Here is a 19,337-nt window from a genome sequence, read left to right as displayed (position 1 = left end):
TAGCTGGTAAATCCCCAAAAATCCAGGATCTCCAGCCCCTTTATCTCCCACCCAGGCAATGGGTCATCCAGACAGATATTGAAGAATTCCTTTAATGCTGTGTCGTTGTACCCCAACCCTCTAGAGAGGGTCCAAAACTTTTGGGCCAGACATCCCACCGGCTGGCCCTGCTGGCGTAGGTTTTGGACCCGTCCCCTCCTCTCATTCTCCGTCTTGGGGGTAAGGATACGAAACCCCATACTGCTGGATCTATACTGTGACGGAGTCCTTCTGTCATGATCCACTCACAGGAAAAGAGGAGAAGATCCAATAGCAGTAAGTAATATTTATTGGGGAAATCCATACTCACAAACAGTCCAGGCAGGGGTCAAAACCAAAGAAGCAATCCAAAACATAAAACAATACAAAACAGGCAACAAAGCAGAACTCGGAAGTGGTGTGATAATAGACAAGGACTCCGTGACAAACACTGAAACAAACAGGGTATATATACACACAGAACTAACAATGAAACAGGGAACAGCTGGGAACAATGATGACGGAGAACAGCTGAGTGCAATGAACAGTGATTGGTACAGACAAGGATTGTGGGGAATGCAGTTCATAATGTGACAGACACCGTGGGGAAGGAGGACATCTAGTGGTAACCAGGGAACACAAACCAGACACTGTGACAGGACTAGACTTAATGCTGGATCTGTATTGGCAATGTCTTCTGTTACGTACTGCACAGAGACATGAAGGCTGAGGAACCAAACACAGTAATTATTGAGGGGCAATCCAAAGATGTAAATCAAAAAGTAGTGATGTGACATTTGAAAAGAGGAATCGAAGCTTGTGTCGAAAATAAATGTATATTATTTCATGTTTCAAGTTGAAATGAAATGCTTGCTGTGCCTGAAGGAGCTGACATACTGCAATAAAATACCTCCATGATCAGGCATTATCGATCACTGCATGAGCATGCACAAACTACTGACAATCCACACACTAGTCAAAGTAATAGATAATAAAAAAAAAATCATTATTTAAATAATGTGTAATTGATCCTGCAATACACCAACATTGTATTTTATTATAGATTCCAAAAAAGAAATGGAGAATGAGCCCCTGGTGAACATGGTCATCAAGGACTCCCAACCCTTTTTCATTGTGGAAAATGTTGGGTTTAGGGAGTGCATGTGTTGGATCCCGCTTTTGTTATCCCATCTAGAAAGGTATGTGATTAATAAAGTTGTTCATCATTATATTAGAAGTTAACATTAAGAGTAACTGCATTTATTTTTATCCACAGGCTTTGAAGGTCCTGGTTAATAATAAATACAAGGCCAGAGAGCAGTTGCAGAAAGTTGCGGCTATAAGCCTTATCTCTGACAGGTGAAAATCCCTAAACGTGGATGTCTACCTAGCAGTAACTTGCCATTTTATAGATGACAGTGACAAGCTCTGCACTATTTTACTAGGTGTAGAGCATTTCCCTAAGAGCCATACTGCTGAGAACTTGGATACTGGACATATCAAGCACATGGAGGAGCGGGGCATAAAAGATGAAGTGAAGTGCCTGGTAACTGATGCTGCAGCCAATATGATAGCATGTGTACGATCATTAAATGTTAGGCATGCGATATGCATTGCACATGCACTAAATCTTATTGTGAGGAAGTAATTTGATGACATCAGTAGCTTCAACAAAATTTGATCCAAATGTAGGAAACTTGTTACCTTTTTCCGAATCAGCACTACAGCAAAAGAGAGACTTGCCGAAGTAAGGGAGCAGATGGGGAGACCAGGTCTGAAGAAGTAAATCATTGAAGTGGACACCGACTGGAACGGCTTTATCAGCTGAGAACGCCAATGGGGGCAGCCCTGGCCTCTCTAAGAATCGACGTAACCCCTCCTACAGCCCTGGAGTATAAGGCAGTCCAGGATCCTTTACATTTTCTTGCCTCTTTTCATCAGGCTACAGTAGAGCTTTCTGGGGAGAAAAGGGTGTCTACCTCCAAAGTGATACCTTTGATGAAGATGCTTAATCATGCTGTAACGATTAAGCTAGAAGGCCTCAAGTCCAATTTAACAAGGCAGCTGGGTGACAGCCTGGTCCGGAGGGTCAGGGAAAACGCAGTACATTTAGAATCATTAAGTGTGATGACCATATCCACAGTATTGGATCCCAGATTTAACAAAAAATAGATTCTTAAGTAAAGGGAAACTGCAAGAGGCGATATTGAGATTAAAATCTGAATGCGCTACTGTAATCAGAAGTTCTGGTCTCCATTCCGCTTCCACCAATACAACCACAGCTCAGCTGCCAGCCTCTTCAGAAAGAGGTCAATCTACAATAACAGGAAGTAGTATGTTTCTTTGTTGTGTGATTTTTCACATTAGTGATTAGTACTGTGAACCTTTGTTAATGGATTTTTTTTTCTTTGTACCTCTATTATTAGGTGACCTTTGGCATCTGCTGGATAGCACGATTGATCACAGTAGGAGCTCAAGTGCAACAGCAGATGTTACAGTTGAAGTAGACCGGTATTTATCGAAAAGTGAATCTCTCAAGATCTGAGGATCCACTAGTATACTGGCTCAAAAGAAGCATCAGTATCCTCACTTATACCAACTGGCACTGGTATTTGTATGTTCCCCTGCGTCCTCTGTTCTTTGCAAAATAATCTTTTCCAAATGTGGGGAGGTTTTGTCCAAGAAGAGGAATCATCTAAACCCAACACACTTCAAAAAATCAATTATAATCCTTCCTTCCTCTACCCCAAATTGCTGGGTTGCAGTTTGCAATAATGGCTAAATTAATCCAAGGTCTTGCACATTCCAAGAAATTAGCTTACTTCTGTGTTGAAAAATAAGGTGGATAGGCTACAAGATCTGATTTACTCCAATATTTCTGACAGCAACTGTAGAGTTACATTGTTTCAATTATATCTTACACGCAATTATGATCATTATGAATTATGATCATTGCAACGGAACCAAATCAATTAAAACTAACTTTAGATGGAAATAACTTAACTCTGCTGTAAAGCCGAAACAATCTCTGTTACCTTAAATTATACGCTTATCTCTGTAAAGCTGCTTTGAGACAATCTACATTGTTAAAAGCGCTATATAAATGAAGATGACTTGACTTGACTTGACTTGGCAATTGCCAGGAATTTACAGGATTAAAGAGTATTATTTTACAATAAATTACATTAGTCAGAAATTTACAGTGAAATCAATGCATTACATCACATTAATTTACTGCTCTTGTTTTATTGTGATTTCGCATTATAATGTTGTCTTTAATCATGCCACTGTAATAAATATATTCTTTACCACTGTAATTGTTTTGAAGTCACCATAATGTTGATTAGTGTTCCATTTGCTTGGGACCTCTCTATACATATTCAAACTCTATTTGGGGTTAAGGAAACAACAGTTACCATGGTAAATACACAATACTAACAAGAACTGTTACTGAAACATATAGAAACTGCTCCTGATGAATAGAATAAACATCACTGTACCTGCATGCAAATCCTTCCCAACTATCACACAAAGTACAATGTTGTTGTTTCTTTTACTGCACACTGCGACCCACCAGTTGAGAAACACTGATAGAGACTATAGTGGTGCCACTCTCTAAGCTGATATCTTCCAATAGTAGAAGATACCCAAGCTTCTATGGTCTATAACAAGGGAAGTCCCAGCCTTTACAACCTTCCTCCCTTCCTTGTAAAAACAAAATCTTTAGGAGAAGAAGTCCTCCCTTCCTTGTAAAAACAAAATCTTTAGGGCATGTCTGACATGCTGAGAACTGTCTGCCGAGGGTTTCATAAAGAGGGCAAAATGTATGTTACTGATGTTTTGCTGAAAAGCATAAAGTATAACAAATTATAGGTATTGGAAATATAACAGGTATCCGATCCGAAAGAACCAGCTTGCGGACAAGTATTGGGTTTCCCATCACTGTTGAGAAGAATACATGATGGTTTCAACTGATTTAGCTGAAAATAACCATTTGTTGCCCATCACATTTTTTGCATATTTATGTTTAGTATTAATTCAGATAAAGCTACTAAAAAAAGGACCTGCTTAAAATAAATTTGAAGGGAATTCTATAACAAAATATTACTATTTTATTACAAACCAGGTTACAGGTGATTTTATTGAGTTGACAATTTATTGGCTGTAATAAACAACATTAGATACTTACTCTACAGATACAATAACTGCGTTGAGTTCTGTAACCATGTGCCTGGCTAGGAGATCATATGGGCCCATACCTATGGTGAGAAAGAAAAAAATCTTTTTGACTTTTATTTAATTTAGCCGGTGAAGAAGTACTCAGGGATTAAAGCAAATATATCACATTATTTTAATTATTTACATTATTTAAAATAATGAACATTATCACATTATTTAAAATAATCCATCACATTATTTTAATACTTGAGACCAATAGCATTTTAATAGAAGATGTTTTAGAACAGCTTATCTACAGGTTGTATAGATTTGAAGCGGTTTTTAATCTATGAAATAAAACTGATATTGCAATATTTTACACACTTTCTTAGTTATACAAATAATCAACATTAAGTTTGTTTTTACACATTACAAAAGCAACATTTCACATTGGTTATCTTAGCAGCATGAAAAACAAAAGTCATTCAAACTGGAAATAAATTGTATAATGAAGAGAAAAGAACATTCTCATCACTTAAGCAGTTAATGACTTCAGTTCTGCGCAAGCACACAAACTCCTGATCTAATCCCAGTGTAACATGTCTGGTCTTTCCTGTGTTTTCATTGTGCTTTTAGGGTACGTTTACAAGACAACGATATGCTTAAAAATGCGTACAGACATTGTCAAAACGGTCCCCATTCACACAGATCCACGAAAACAACTAAAAATGCTGTATTCTGCTGCCAGGCCATTAGATGGCGATGAAACACTATAAACGGAAAACGTAATACGCATGTGCATGACGTCATCGTCTTTAGAGTTTCGCGTTTTTGTTGTTTACATGGAGACCGTCTTCAAAAACTTGCGCTTTGAAGCCCGTTTTCAAAGGTTTGCGTTTTCAGGCACCCAAAATGCTATTGTCAAGTAAACGAACGGCCAAAACGCTTAAAAATGTTTTACATATATAGTTGAAAACAGTGTTGTGTAAACAGCCCCCTAGTTCTACCCTAGTTCCCCTGTTGTTAATTTGTTAATTCATCTCTACCTGTGTGCATTAATTATTTCATCAAGCTTCTTTGTTAGCTCCATGTATTTAGTCCCTGTGTTCTCCCTCAGTCTTGTCTGTTCTCGTCAATGTATATAAGGGTTTTCCCCTGCGTTTATCTTGAGTATTTGATATTAAAGCCTGTCTACTTGAAGTATTCCTTGTCGTGAGAGTTTCTATTATTTACATTACGTGACACCCTGAAGCTGTCTACACTGCTAAATGAATCATGTACATCGTACTGGACTTTGTTGATTATAATAATTGAATTTGCGAGAGTGCAGAATTCAGTTAGTGAGCGTGATGAGCATACCTTCTTTGATGCAACATGATCTAAATGTAAATGCTGTAATCAACACTTTTCATATATTTTCGCATCTCGACAGTCATAATTTTTTTGCATCCTGAATTTAGGGGGCATTGTAATTTTTGCCCCAAGCCCCTGTTCATTTATAACCCTGATCTGCGCTGATCTCATTCAAGCCAAAAATCTTTAATTCTTTAATTCCTGAGTACTTAAATGACTTGAATAGAAATACATTGACCTTACTCTTAAGATATGAAAGCCAGAACATTCCGTTATACAGGAGTGTGTGGTTAATAATACTCACGGGAGCTGCCAAGACACCATCCACCTCCATGCAGGTAAATGATGGCTCTTCTCAGCTCTCCAGTTTCTTCTTGCTGGGTAGGCTGATACACAATCACCTCTACACCATCAAAAATCTCATCTGCCACTTGCACCCTCTCATCTGACACAGTTACTACTCGCTCTGCAAAGGTGATGAACATCATAACTCTCCAAAAGTCCAGAAGTCCCACCTGCTCACTAAGTTCTGCCTGTGAAGACAGAAAAAATAAAAATGCATTGAAACGGCAGTGTTATTTATAGCTTGCCACATGATGCATGGCTGTAATTTCCCACAAAGGCTATGTGCAAGTCAGACGCATGGTTGATCAGCTGAGATCATCTCACTAATAGCCAGAACACCCTAAACCTTTGGTTCAATGCACAACAGCCCTTTGTTTAGCCACTTAATGTTAAATGATGTTACTCCAGCATGTTCACAGAAGTCTTTGATGCAGAGTTTGAGTCAAATCTCTTGTCACTAATCCAAGTCAAGTCTTAAAGTCACCATTTTTTTCTGAAATATTGTAGAATTATTATTGTTAATGATGTATCCATGCACATCATTTATTTATTTTTAATTAATTTGTCCTCATAGTCTTTAATCAAAATAACTTCCCTTTTCTTGTGCAGCGGCATCTCTTCTCTTCTCTGATGACGAGGGCGGGGCAACCTGTCACTCACATGAGAGCCACCAATAGCAAACCACAACCATCCAACCAATTCTTTATGGATAAAATCAAGTTCCACCCTAAATTTTTTCTTGTTTCAGAAGCGTTTCACTCAGATATACGTCACAATAGGGAAGAGAAGACTATCGCAACTTCCATTTTATGTCAACTTAAAATCTCTTTAAAGTACTAGCTTTTGATATTTTGCAGGTTAGTATTATAAACCATGTTGGGACTCCAATGGTTGTGGATCACCCTAAGGATACGTTTACATGACAACGATGTGCTAAAAATGGAAAAGCTTTCTCCTCGTACAGATGACGTTATCAAAATGATCCCCACTTACACGGATCTGTGAAAACGACTAATAACACTGTATTATGCAGGCCAGACAAGTTGGTGATGTCACTTCGTAAAGAAAGACTACATGCCCTTTTGCGAAATGACCACCAGGTGGCGCAAAGGGACATTTTGCAAAACAGTTGCAATAGGCCTTATGCCCAGCTCCACTACTTCCTGAACTTCAGCCAGCTCCTTTGTTTCCTGTCTGACATTATTGGACAAACTGATTAATCCAGGTGTGTCTGAGTATTGTTACTGAGGTCAGGCACACCTGGATTAATCAGTTTGTCCAATAATTGCAGACAGGAAACAAAGGAGCTGGCTGAAGTTCAGGAAGTAGTGGAGCTGGGCATAAAGCCTATTGTCGCATTTTGAAACCTAAGTGGGGCTAATGTCAATTAACAGTAAGGATGAAATACTATTTGAAGAATGATATTTATTTGAATAAATAAAAATAACCGCCCTCTGCTTTATTCACAAATCGCACCCTGGTTTTAAGGATCCAAAGATCCAGCCCGACGGCAAGATGAAAAGATGGGTTTGGAGGGGCAGTTCAGTGGCTTTATCGTGTTAACACAATAAGGGCCCGGCGCAGTGCAGCGCCAAGCGTGATGCAAGTGTTTTTTGGTACTGTCATTTCCACATCCTGCGCCATGTTGTTTAAATAGCAAATGCATTTGTGCCCATTTGTGTGCCCATGGGCGTGCTGGTCTGAAAACGAGGAGTGTTCTATAAACCAGGTGTGAAAACACGTTGCTATTTTGAGGCAACAGAAATAGACTGCGCCATTGACCAACTGAAACCTGGTCTAAAGTCAATGGTGCAATATTTGCGTTAGTAATGTACGCCTATAGGCGGGTCCACAACGCGCATACACTCACGCACGTACAGCAGCACACATTTATTTAAGTGGGCGGGCTTAAATAAAGAGAATGGCTGCTGCTGGCAAACAGCGGTCTTTCGAATCCGCTTTGGCCACGACTCTGGAGGACTTGGAGTTAAGCTTTTCTTTGAGAAAAGAACAAAGAATGGCATTGAAATCATTCTTAAAAAAGGAAGATGTGTTCGGAGTTTTGCCGGCAAAAGTTTAATCTCTCTGACTACGTCACCTTCATTCTTCATACATCTACGACTACTAGGCATGTGCCGGTATCAAATTTTCATGCTGCGATTAATTGATTGAGCTTTTATCACGGTATACGGTATTATCACAATATTTTAATTGCTCAAGAGAAATGAATGTATTGGGGGAGAGGATGTAGAAAAAAAAAAAAACTTGCATCACAATAGGTGTAATTGTGATTGTCAAAACATTTGGTAACTAAACAGAATTTTACACAATTTTCATGATTTCAATTCAATTCATGGGATTTGATTTCAATCTTGATTCAATGTTGACTCTTTGGATAAATATTAGGTAGGCTACAGTAGATAAGTCTACATGTTAATTTTTCTCAAGAAAAACTAGGCTATATCTCACATAATGCTGTAAACATACAGAGAGCCCTGGTAGCTGGTATTATTAAAGGTTAAAAATTAACAAATTAAATTAAATATACTTTGGTTTTCATTATAATAACAATTATGACACAAGTAAAAATATAATACAAATGTAATATAGTGCACATATTTAGCAAAATACTCCTCTCTATAGCTATTTTTTCTAGTCACCTAACATGTTGGTCATTAAATGGCTTTCCTGAGGTAAATGTAACGTTCTGTGACATAATTGTTCATCTGCAGTTGTTGTATTGACCTCTTTTCGTGGTTGAAAAACACTGATTGATCGATATTATGTATGAGGTATAAACATCTTTCGGTAAGTTGAACTGTATCTTTAAATAAAAAGTAACAGATGATCGGTTTGCTTGAACCGAGGCGCTACAGCGATCGGTCACGTCACATTTACAAGCGCCAAAATGGTATTTATTGTCTGAATTTCTTAATAAAATGGACAGAACCTGATAGCTGAGAATTTTTTTCATATCAAAACTGCTCTGTCTGTCGGGTGTCAGTGTCCTCTTTGCTCCGTGATTTTTCTCTGCGTGAGAAAATGGATGTGTGGCGCGAGAGCGTGTGAAAAGTGTCAATTGCGTGAGTCTCCTGCTGAATGCGTAGAGTTGGCAGCCCTGCTTTTAGAAGGGGGATAAATCCTTTATTTTACTGTCTATGGATAAATCGTCGGCAGCGTTCCTCCTTCCGCCATGCTTCTTCTCCATGTGAGGATTGTTTACATTAGACTAGAGTGCGCACGGCGCCGCATGCACACAGTGCTGTATGTGAGGATTGTTTACATTAGACTAGAGTGCGCACGGCGCCGCATGCACACAGTGCTGTATGTGAGGATTGTTTACATTAGACTAGAGTGCGCACGGCGCCACATGCACACAGTGCTTCATGTGCGGATTGTTTACATTAGACTAGAGTGCGCACGGCGCCGCATGCACACAGTGCTGTATGTGGGGATTGTTTACATTAGACTAGAGTGCGCACGGCGCCGCATGCACACAGTGCTTCATGTGCGGATTGTTTACATTAGACTAGAGTGCGCACGGCGCCGCATGCACACAGTGCTTCATGTGCGGATTGTTTACATTAGACTAGAGTGCGCACGGCGCCGCATGCACACAGTGCTTCATGTGCGGATTGTTTACATTAGACTAGAGTGCGCACGGCGCCGCATGCACACAGTGCTGTATGTGGGGATTGTTTACATTAGACTAGAGTGCGCACGGCGCCGCATGCACACAGTGCTGTATGTGAGGATTGTTTACATTAGACTAGAGTGCGCACGGCGCCGCATGCACACAGTGCTTCATGTGGGGATTGTTTACATTAGACTAGAGTGCGCACGGCGCCGCATGCACACAGTGCTTCATGTGAGGATTGTTTACATTAGACTAGAGTGCGCACGGCGCCGCATGCACACAGTGCTTCATGTGAGGATTGTTTACATTAGACTAGAGTGCGCACGGCGCCGCATGCACACAGTGCTGTATGTGGGGATTGTTTACATTAGACTAGAGTGCGCCGCATGCACACAGTGCTGTATGTGCGGATTGTTTACATTAGACTAGAGTGCGCACGGCGCCGCATGCACACAGTGCTGTATGTGGGGATTGTTTACATTAGACTAGAGTGCGCACGGCGCCGCATGCACACAGTGCTGTATGTGGGGATTGTTTACATTAGACTAGAGTGCGCACGGCGCCGCATGCACACAGTGCTGTATGTGCGGATTGTTTACATTAGACTAGAGTGCGCACGGCGCCGCATGCACACAGTGCTGTATGTGGGGATTGTTTACATTAGACTAGAGTGCGCACGGCGCCGCATGCACACAGTGCTGTATGTGGGGATTGTTTACATTAGACTAGAGTGTGCACGGCGCCGCATGCACACAGTGCTGTATGTGAGGATTGTTTACATTAGACTAGAGTGCGCACGGCGCCGCATGCACACAGTGCTGTATGTGGGGATTGTTTACATTAGACTAGAGTGCGCACGGCGCCGCATGCACACAGTGCTTCATGTGCGGATTGTTTACATTAGACTAGAGTGCGCACGGCGCCGCATGCACACAGTGCTTCATGTGCGGATTGTTTACATTAGACTAGAGTGCGCACGGTGCCGCATGCACACAGTGCTTCATGTGAGGATTGTTTACATTAGACTAGAGTGCGCATGGCGCCGCATGCACACAGTGCTTCATGTGCGGATTGTTTACATTAGACTAGAGTGCGCACGGCGCCGCATGCACACAGTGCTGTATGTGCGGATTGTTTACATTAGACTAGAGTGCGCATGGCGCCGCATGCACACAGTGCTTCATGTGCGGATTGTTTACATTAGACTAGAGTGCGCACGGCGCCGCATGCACACAGTGCTGTATGTGGGGATTGTTTACATTAGACTAGAGTGCGCACGGCGCCGCATGCACACAGTGCTTCATGTGGGGATTGTTTACATTAGACTAGAGTGCGCACGGCGCCGCATGCACACAGTGCTTCATGTGCGGATTGTTTACATTAGACTAGAGTGCGCATGGCGCCGCATGCACACAGTGCTTCATGTGCGGATTGTTTACATTAGACTAGAGTGCGCATGGCGCCGCATGCACACAGTGCTGTATGTGGGGATTGTTTACATTAGACTAGAGTGCGCATGGCGCCGCATGCACACAGTGCTGTATGTGCGGATTGTTTACATTAGACTAGAGTGCGCATGGCGCCGCATGCACACAGTGCTTCATGTGCGGATTGTTTACATTAGACTAGAGTGCGCACGGCGCCGCATGCACACAGTGCTGTATGTGCGGATTGTTTACATTAGACTAGAGTGCGCACGGCGCCGCATGCACACAGTGCTGTATGTGCGGATTGTTTACATTAGACTAGAGTGCGCACGGCGCCGCATGCACACAGTGCTGTATGTGCGGATTGTTTACATTAGACTAGAGTGCGCACGGTGCCGCATGCACACAGTGCTTCATGTGAGGATTGTTTACATTAGACTAGAGTGCGCACGGTGCCGCATGCACACAGTGCTTCATGTGCGGATTGTTTACATTAGACTAGAGTGCGCACGGCGCCGCATGCACACAGTGCTGTATGTGCGGATTGTTTACATTAGACTAGAGTGCGCATGGCGCCGCATGCACACAGTGCTTCATGTGCGGATTGTTTACATTAGACTAGAGTGCGCACGGCGCCGCATGCACACAGTGCTGTATGTGCGGATTGTTTACATTAGACTAGAGTGCGCACGGCGCCGCATGCACACAGTGCTTCATGTGCGGATTGTTTACATTAGACTAGAGTGTGCATGGCGCCGCATGCACACAGTGCTTCATGTGCGGATTGTTTACATTAGACTAGAGTGCGCATGGCGCCGCATGCACACAGTGCTGTATGTGGGGATTGTTTACATTAGACTAGAGTGCGCACGGCGCCGCATGCACACAGTGCTTCATGTGCGGATTGTTTACATTAGACTAGAGTGCGCATGGCGCCGCATGCACACAGTGCTTCATGTGCGGATTGTTTACATTAGACTAGAGTGCGCATGGCGCCGCATGCACACAGTGCTGTATGTGGGGATTGTTTACATTAGACTAGAGTGCGCACGGCGCCGCATGCACACAGTGCTGTATGTGCGGATTGTTTACATTAGACTAGAGTGCGCATGGCGCCGCATGCACACAGTGCTTCATGTGCGGATTGTTTACATTAGACTAGAGTGCGCACGGCGCCGCATGCACACAGTGCTGTATGTGCGGATTGTTTACATTAGACTAGAGTGCGCATGGCGCCGCATGCACACAGTGCTTCATGTGCGGATTGTTTACATTAGACTAGAGTGCGCACGGCGCCGCATGCACACAGTGCTGTATGTGCGGATTGTTTACATTAGACTAGAGTGCGCACGGCGCCGTGCGCACTCTAGTCTAATGTAAACAATCCGCACATACAGCACTGTGTGCATGCGGCGCCGTGCGCACTCTAGTCTAATGTAAACAATCCCCACATACAGCACTGTGTGCATGCGGCGCCGTGCGCACTCTAGTCTAATGTAAACAATCCGCACATACAGCACTGTGTGCATGCGGCGCCGTGCGCACTCTAGTCTAATGTAAACAATCCGCACATGAAGCACTGTGTGCATGCGGCGCCGTGCGCACTCTAGTCTAATGTAAACAATCCGCACATACAGCACTGTGTGCATGCGGCGCCGTGCGCACTCTAGTCTAATGTAAACAATCCGCACATACAGCACTGTGTGCATGCGGCGCCGTGCGCACTCTAGTCTAATGTAAACAATCCGCACATGAAGCACTGTGTGCATGCGGCGCCATGCGCACTCTAGTCTAATGTATGTGGGGATTGTTTACATTAGACTAGAGTGCGCACGGCGCCGCATGCACACAGTGCTGTATGTGCGGATTGTTTACATTAGACTAGAGTGCGCATGGCGCCGCATGCACACAGTGCTTCATGTGCGGATTGTTTACATTAGACTAGAGTGCGCATGGCGCCGCATGCACACAGTGCTGTATGTGGGGATTGTTTACATTAGACTAGAGTGCGCACGGCGCCGCATGCACACAGTGCTGTATGTGCGGATTGTTTACATTAGACTAGAGTGCGCACGGCGCCACATGCACACAGTGCTGTATGTGCGGATTGTTTACATTAGACTAGAGTGCGCACGGCGCCGCATGCACACAGTGCTTCATGTGCGGATTGTTTACATTAGACTAGAGTGCGCATGGCGCCGCATGCACACAGTGCTTCATGTGCGGATTGTTTACATTAGACTAGAGTGCGCACGGCGCCGCATGCACACAGTGCTGTATGTGCGGATTGTTTACATTAGACTAGAGTGCGCATGGCGCCGCATGCACACAGTGCTTCATGTGCGGATTGTTTACATTAGACTAGAGTGCGCACGGCGCCGCATGCACACAGTGCTGTATGTGCGGATTGTTTACATTAGACTAGAGTGCGCACGGCGCCGCATGCACACAGTGCTGTATGTGCGGATTGTTTACATTAGACTAGAGTGCGCATGGCGCCGCATGCACACAGTGCTTCATGTGCGGATTGTTTACATTAGACTAGAGTGCGCACGGCGCCGCATGCACACAGTGCTGTATGTGCGGATTGTTTACATTAGACTAGAGTGCGCACGGCGCCGCATGCACACAGTGCTGTATGTGCGGATTGTTTACATTAGACTAGAGTGCGCACGGCGCCGCATGCACACAGTGCTTCATGTGCGGATTGTTTACATTAGACTAGAGTGCGCACGGCGCCGCATGCACACAGTGCTGTATGTGCGGATTGTTTACATTAGACTAGAGTGCGCACGGCGCCGCATGCACACAGTGCTGTATGTGGGGATTGTTTACATTAGACTAGAGTGCGCACGGCGCCGCATGCACACAGTGCTGTATGTGCGGATTGTTTACATTAGACTAGAGTGCGCACGGCGCCGCATGCACACAGTGCTGTATGTGCGGATTGTTTACATTAGACTAGAGTGCGCACGGCGCCGCATGCACACAGTGCTGTATGTGCGGATTGTTTACATTAGACTAGAGTGCGCATGGCGCCACATGCACACAGTGCTTCATGTGCGGATTGTTTACATTAGACTAGAGTGCGCACGGCGCCACATGCACACAGTGCTGTATGTGCGGATTGTTTACATCAGAGTGCGCACGTGTTTCGCGCAGCATATACGCAGTGTTTGTTTAAGAGGTTGATGGACAATAAGCTTATGCGCGTTCTATAAATATAAATTATGATCTATTATTTTTCACGGTATTTTGAAGTGCCCGCGATAACAATATCGTGCACATTCATTACCGCGATTTATCGCATTACCGAATACCGGCACATGTCTAACGACTACGTTGCTCTGGTTGGTTGTAGCGCTATCCTATTGCATGCAGAGGGAGTTTGAAAGACAACTGTTTATCCCGCCCCTCGGATTGAGCCGTGCCAATGGTGTGTTCCCAGACCCAACATCTTGATGTAGGTCTGGCTTGTCAAGCTATCCAAATAGGCCCTATCTTAATTAAATTATGTATTTAAAGGTTTTTCATTAAAAACAAATCAATTGAAGTGTTCAATCCAGATGTTTCAACTGGTTTTGTAGAGTTTTAGAATGTTTGAGCACAATCTGGCATTATCTAAACATGAACTGTTGATGAAACTCGTTCATGCCAACTAAACGAATGCGAGTGAGCAGCAGATACAGAGCTTTAATTCGCCATCAACTTCGTTTTATTGTAAGGTGAATTCAACAAGGCATTCTTTTTCTTTGAAGCAACTAAATAATTTGCTAAATACACTTATTTAACCCAGTATTTCCCAAATATACTACCATTAAATGTATTATACTCCTGTCTGACTTTAAAACATTTTGAATTGTAAACTTAACTCCTATATTATTTAATTCCTCTTTCTTACTCAACTCTTTCCTTTCAGCATTATATCTCCTACAGTGCATTAATACATGCTCAACTGTTTCACTAACTTCACATCCCTCACATAAACCTGTTGGATGCTCACTTATTAAATGCAATGTACTATTCAATCTTGTATGCCCCAGTCTTAATCTTGTAATCATATTATCTTCATACCTACTCCTACCTGATATTCTTCCCTTACCCACTGTTGACTGTATTGATGCATATGTCTACCTTTTATTTCATTATCCCAATATTGTTATACAATATTGCAATACTGCCATATTTTCAGAATATTCTTTTTAATAATTGACTTAATTTCTGACCTACTAAATAAAATCTGTATATCTACTATTTCTCCCGACAATGAACTGAAAACAAGCAGGAACTAAAAACACAGAAGATAACGAGACAACAGCTGAAGACAATGACGATGACGATGACGATGATGACTGGCAGGTGCGGGTAATGGTGAAAGACTTGCAGGTGTGGGACAAGGAGGATGCTGGGAACTGTAGTGCAAACGGAGACTAACAGAGGACAGTGACAGTGACGGTGACGATGACATTGATAGTGATCGTAACTGTCAATCGTCTCATTTTCATGAATGATTCACAAAACAATAATTTAGCAGATTAAAGACGAGCTTCATCATCATCATTTTCTGGTGCTTCAACAGCACCTTCATCCGTTTTGTCGTCTGTGCAGCACAACAGAGGCTCTACTGGAATGTAGCAAATTTATGTTGTAATGTGCCATTATTAATTAAACAAAATGCTTGACTTTAATAATCTGTTATCAATTTAAGCATCAAGAACGGTACAACATAAACGTTGTCGGCCAACATCAGTTAACAGCATGTAGGCTTCAATGTTATCGTCTAAACGTCTATTAATAAAAATGACAGACAATGAATAACAAAGCTCCGAAAAGTGTTTTGAATCAATAAATAACATTTCAGATGTTTTTATTTTGACAAATAGCCTATTAAACTAGAAACAAAATGATGAAGATTTGAACTAAGACCGCTTGAAGCACAGCGAAGCTCATGTTGAAGCATTGACCACACAGCTATCGTCTGAGCACTGTTTCATGAGCATGAACTTAAGGTCTTACTCTCATGCAAAGCCTCATTGATGTGACATTTTTCTATTGCAATGTTTATGTTGAAATGTATTCTTTATTAAAGAAAATGATGCTAATCATAACAACCTACTGTACGCCTATTTAATTCTTAATTAATGCTAAAACAAATGCTGCCGACCAACATCAGTTAGCAAGTCCTGACAATGTTTTAATTTTACGATCATTTAGTATAATTTGTTTCACTGTTATGTTTCAGTTCATAAATCTAGGCCTACTAACAAATTAAAATAACACGAAGTATAAGACGCAGAACCTTGACATGCATAGCCTTTCTAAATTATAGAAAAACTGGGCACACAATGTTAATGTTTAGCCTACTTTGCTTAAATTTGATACAATAATAGAAGCCTACATTTGTAATGTCATTTCAGTATTGGGATTATGAATTCGTTCAAATACAATGTTTCAGTTGAATTTATCTGCTGCCAGTTCTAAAATGAGCTACGGCAGATTACGCAATAGAGAGAACAAACTGACACTTTTCAAAGTCTGTGATTGTAGCGCCTCTTAGTGGTAAAAGGCAGCAAATACACACCCCCAATTTTACCACAGCGGGGAACGGTGGCGGTAAAAGTATTATTCTGATTGAACACCAACTGTATGAATTCTTTTATTACAGTATTACTTTGTCTTCTGGGTAATTTTCATTGTCACAAAGCCAGAAACATTCACTATAATCCCAATTTTAGTATTTTACTTTACTTTACTCAAGTGCAATTTAAACTAAACAACTGTAATTTTATTTAATTACATTAACATTTATGCATTTGGCAGACGCTTTTATCCAAAGCGACTTACAAGCATTGCATTTCAAGATACACATTTTTACCAGTTCTTGCTTTCCCTGAGAATCGAACCCATGACCTTGGCGTTGCAAGCACCAACGCTCTACTGTTTGAGCTACAGGAAAGCTGTAGCTTACAGCTTTCCTTTAAAAATTAAATTTTTAAAGAAAAAAAAAGTGCATCAAATTGCATTTTTTTACATTAAAATTAATTGATCAAGAGTAACTGTCAACTAAATTTCAAATAACAATAAAATGATTTTTTTTCTTATGCGAGAATTGATACAAAAATGTATAATTTAATGGCCACAATTAATTTTTTTTATTAAATGTTATAAACCTCAAAAACAATTAACATTACATTAATGTTAAATTCTTCATAAATATTTATTCACTGTCAGGAGTATAATCCAAATGAAGAGAGATGCGTGACGCAGAATGAATGACGATAACACTTTTAATGAACACTTTAACACAAGACAATAAACTGAGGAAGACTGAAGGCTTAAATACACAGAGGATGAAAGAGACGCAAATTTACTCTGCCCTCAGAGTTTATCTGAAGCGTTCTGCCTCATTCAAACATCTCTTTGTATGCTTTGGCGGCCGCACCAAGGGGCTCGCCGCCACAAAGCAGAGATTATCACGCTGGATAGTGGACGCTGTCACGGACTGGCTTCTATTAGGATTCATAACTTTACTCTTCTATGGGCCTCAGGTATCTTGCCTTGGGCTACAGTATGGAGCGAAGTTTTAAGCACGCACAGCGTTTTGAAGGGGGTTCCCATAGCGTAAGCTAGCCGGCTTATGCAATACGAGAGACCTCTCGAAAGGGAACGTCTCGGTTACTAACGTAATACTCTTTCCCTCATCTCAGGGAGCCTATTTTACGTTAGTAACCGAGATGTTTTCGGACAGTTTTTTTTTTTTCCTGTTGCGCTGATTGTCATGACAACAGCAAAGTTTATGACAGCCGAGCTTAAGGGCAGAACATATCCATTGCTGCAAATGAGCACAGCTGGATTCCACTGAAGCATTCAGTCTTATTTTCTTTTTAAAATATAAATTGCATGTTGAACTGAAAGAAAAAGAGTTCTGTGTACTATACTGATTAGGCTTTCAAAGATCTCACATGTTCAAGCTCTACAACTACCAACACCCATGATGCATTTAATTTCTCCTGGGAAGTTTATTACTAGTTGGGAAGTCGAAATCATGACATCATTGGGGTCAAATAACTTTGGTCAGAACAAGATGGCGAAAAAAATAGCAAGGATTTTCTCTACTTCTGCAAAATTATGAATTATCAGGTGTGTTTTTGCTTTATGATTTATTCAATATATGGTGTTGTAAACTAAATGTATATAATACAAATCTATCATAACTGTACAATACTATTGTATTTTATAAATGAATCTGTAAAATTTACCATCAACCACAGATGCTGGATTTGTTAATTATATCAAGCATGTTTTCTCACTAGGGTTGCCAGGGACAATCGTGTTTTTTTTTTTTTTTTATAGGAAAATAAGGGACATAATAAGGAACACTTAAAATATTTGTTCTGTACCACATAGTGCATGTCATTGCAGTGTCTGTAGTTGAGTATGTATAAAAGATGTATAAAAGGTTCTCTTACGAGAGGTTCTCTCGTATTGCGTAAGTAGCTTACGCTGCGGGAAAGTCTTCTTTCTCGAGATACTGAAGCCAAAAAATGATCCTTAATTTTTAATAATCTTGTCAACGCAGTGCGGCAGCATGCAGACCTAGGGCAGGCTTACTAGCGTGCCCATTGGCTGCCCTGCGGCAACTGCAGCAGCCTATCGCTGAGCCCTTGGCGTGACGTCACGACCAATGAGCGCGCGTCACAGCCCGCCAAAAGGGGTGTGGCTTAGCGTATATAAGCAGGGCTCAGAGGCTGCTTCACTGGTTTCTGTCTCTTCAGCGAAGCTCTCCGCATCGCTGGACTCTGAGGAAGCCGCCGTCGAATCAAGTGACCAGCACGCCGAGGATCTCAGACTGAGGAAGCCGGCCGCCTTCGCCACCTTCAGCTTTCCCTGCCTGCTTCGCTATCCGGCGAATATATCCTTTATCTGCTCTGTGTGTGTGTGTGTTTGTGTGTTCGCCCCGCGACACACTTTGCGTCTAAAAGAGCGCGAGGCGTTGTTTCAAATGCCTCGCTCATCCTGTGGCTCGTGCAGAGCCACGCTCAGTGACGGAGACCGCCATGTGATCTGCACTCTCTGCCTGGGCTTCGACCACGCAGCCCACGCCCTTTCTGCGAGCCGCCCTCTCTCCTTCTCCCCCGCCCTTCACCGACGCGCAGCGGCCGGCCATTGCCCGCACTGCCGTCGCCTCAGGGGATGAAGCAGATGACGCCGCTGATAGCTGCTCTCTGCTGGCTTCAGACAGCGAGGAGTGGTCGGGCTCTCACCGCTCCGCCTCCTCGACTCAAGAGTCTAGCAGGTCCCGCGCCAGTGTCGACGCGGAGCTTCTCCGCCTCCTCACCAAAGCGGTCGACCGACTGGGACTGGACTGGTCCCCATCGAAGGAGCCTGCACCTAATTGA

General features: G+C 42.4%; 1 protein-coding gene across 1 annotated transcript in view; it reads right to left on the bottom strand.

The window, feature by feature from the left end:
- Positions 1–19,337, bottom strand: part of aadac (arylacetamide deacetylase) — a 55,117-nt gene that overhangs the window by 17,909 nt on the left and 17,871 nt on the right. The window contains exons 2-3 of the mRNA XM_081370621.1: positions 5,834–6,062; positions 4,208–4,277 (exon numbers count right to left, since the gene is read on the bottom strand). Coding sequence (XP_081226747.1) covers positions 4,208–4,277; positions 5,834–6,062 — 299 coding nt within the window. The remainder of the gene's footprint in view (positions 1–4,207; positions 4,278–5,833; positions 6,063–19,337) is intronic.

The sequence above is a fragment of the Scardinius erythrophthalmus genome (genome assembly GCF_964197995.2).
Source record: "Scardinius erythrophthalmus genome assembly, chromosome: 7".
Classification (NCBI taxonomy): Eukaryota; Metazoa; Chordata; class Actinopteri; order Cypriniformes; family Leuciscidae; genus Scardinius; species Scardinius erythrophthalmus.
This window is presented reverse-complemented; position numbering and strand designations above follow the sequence as displayed.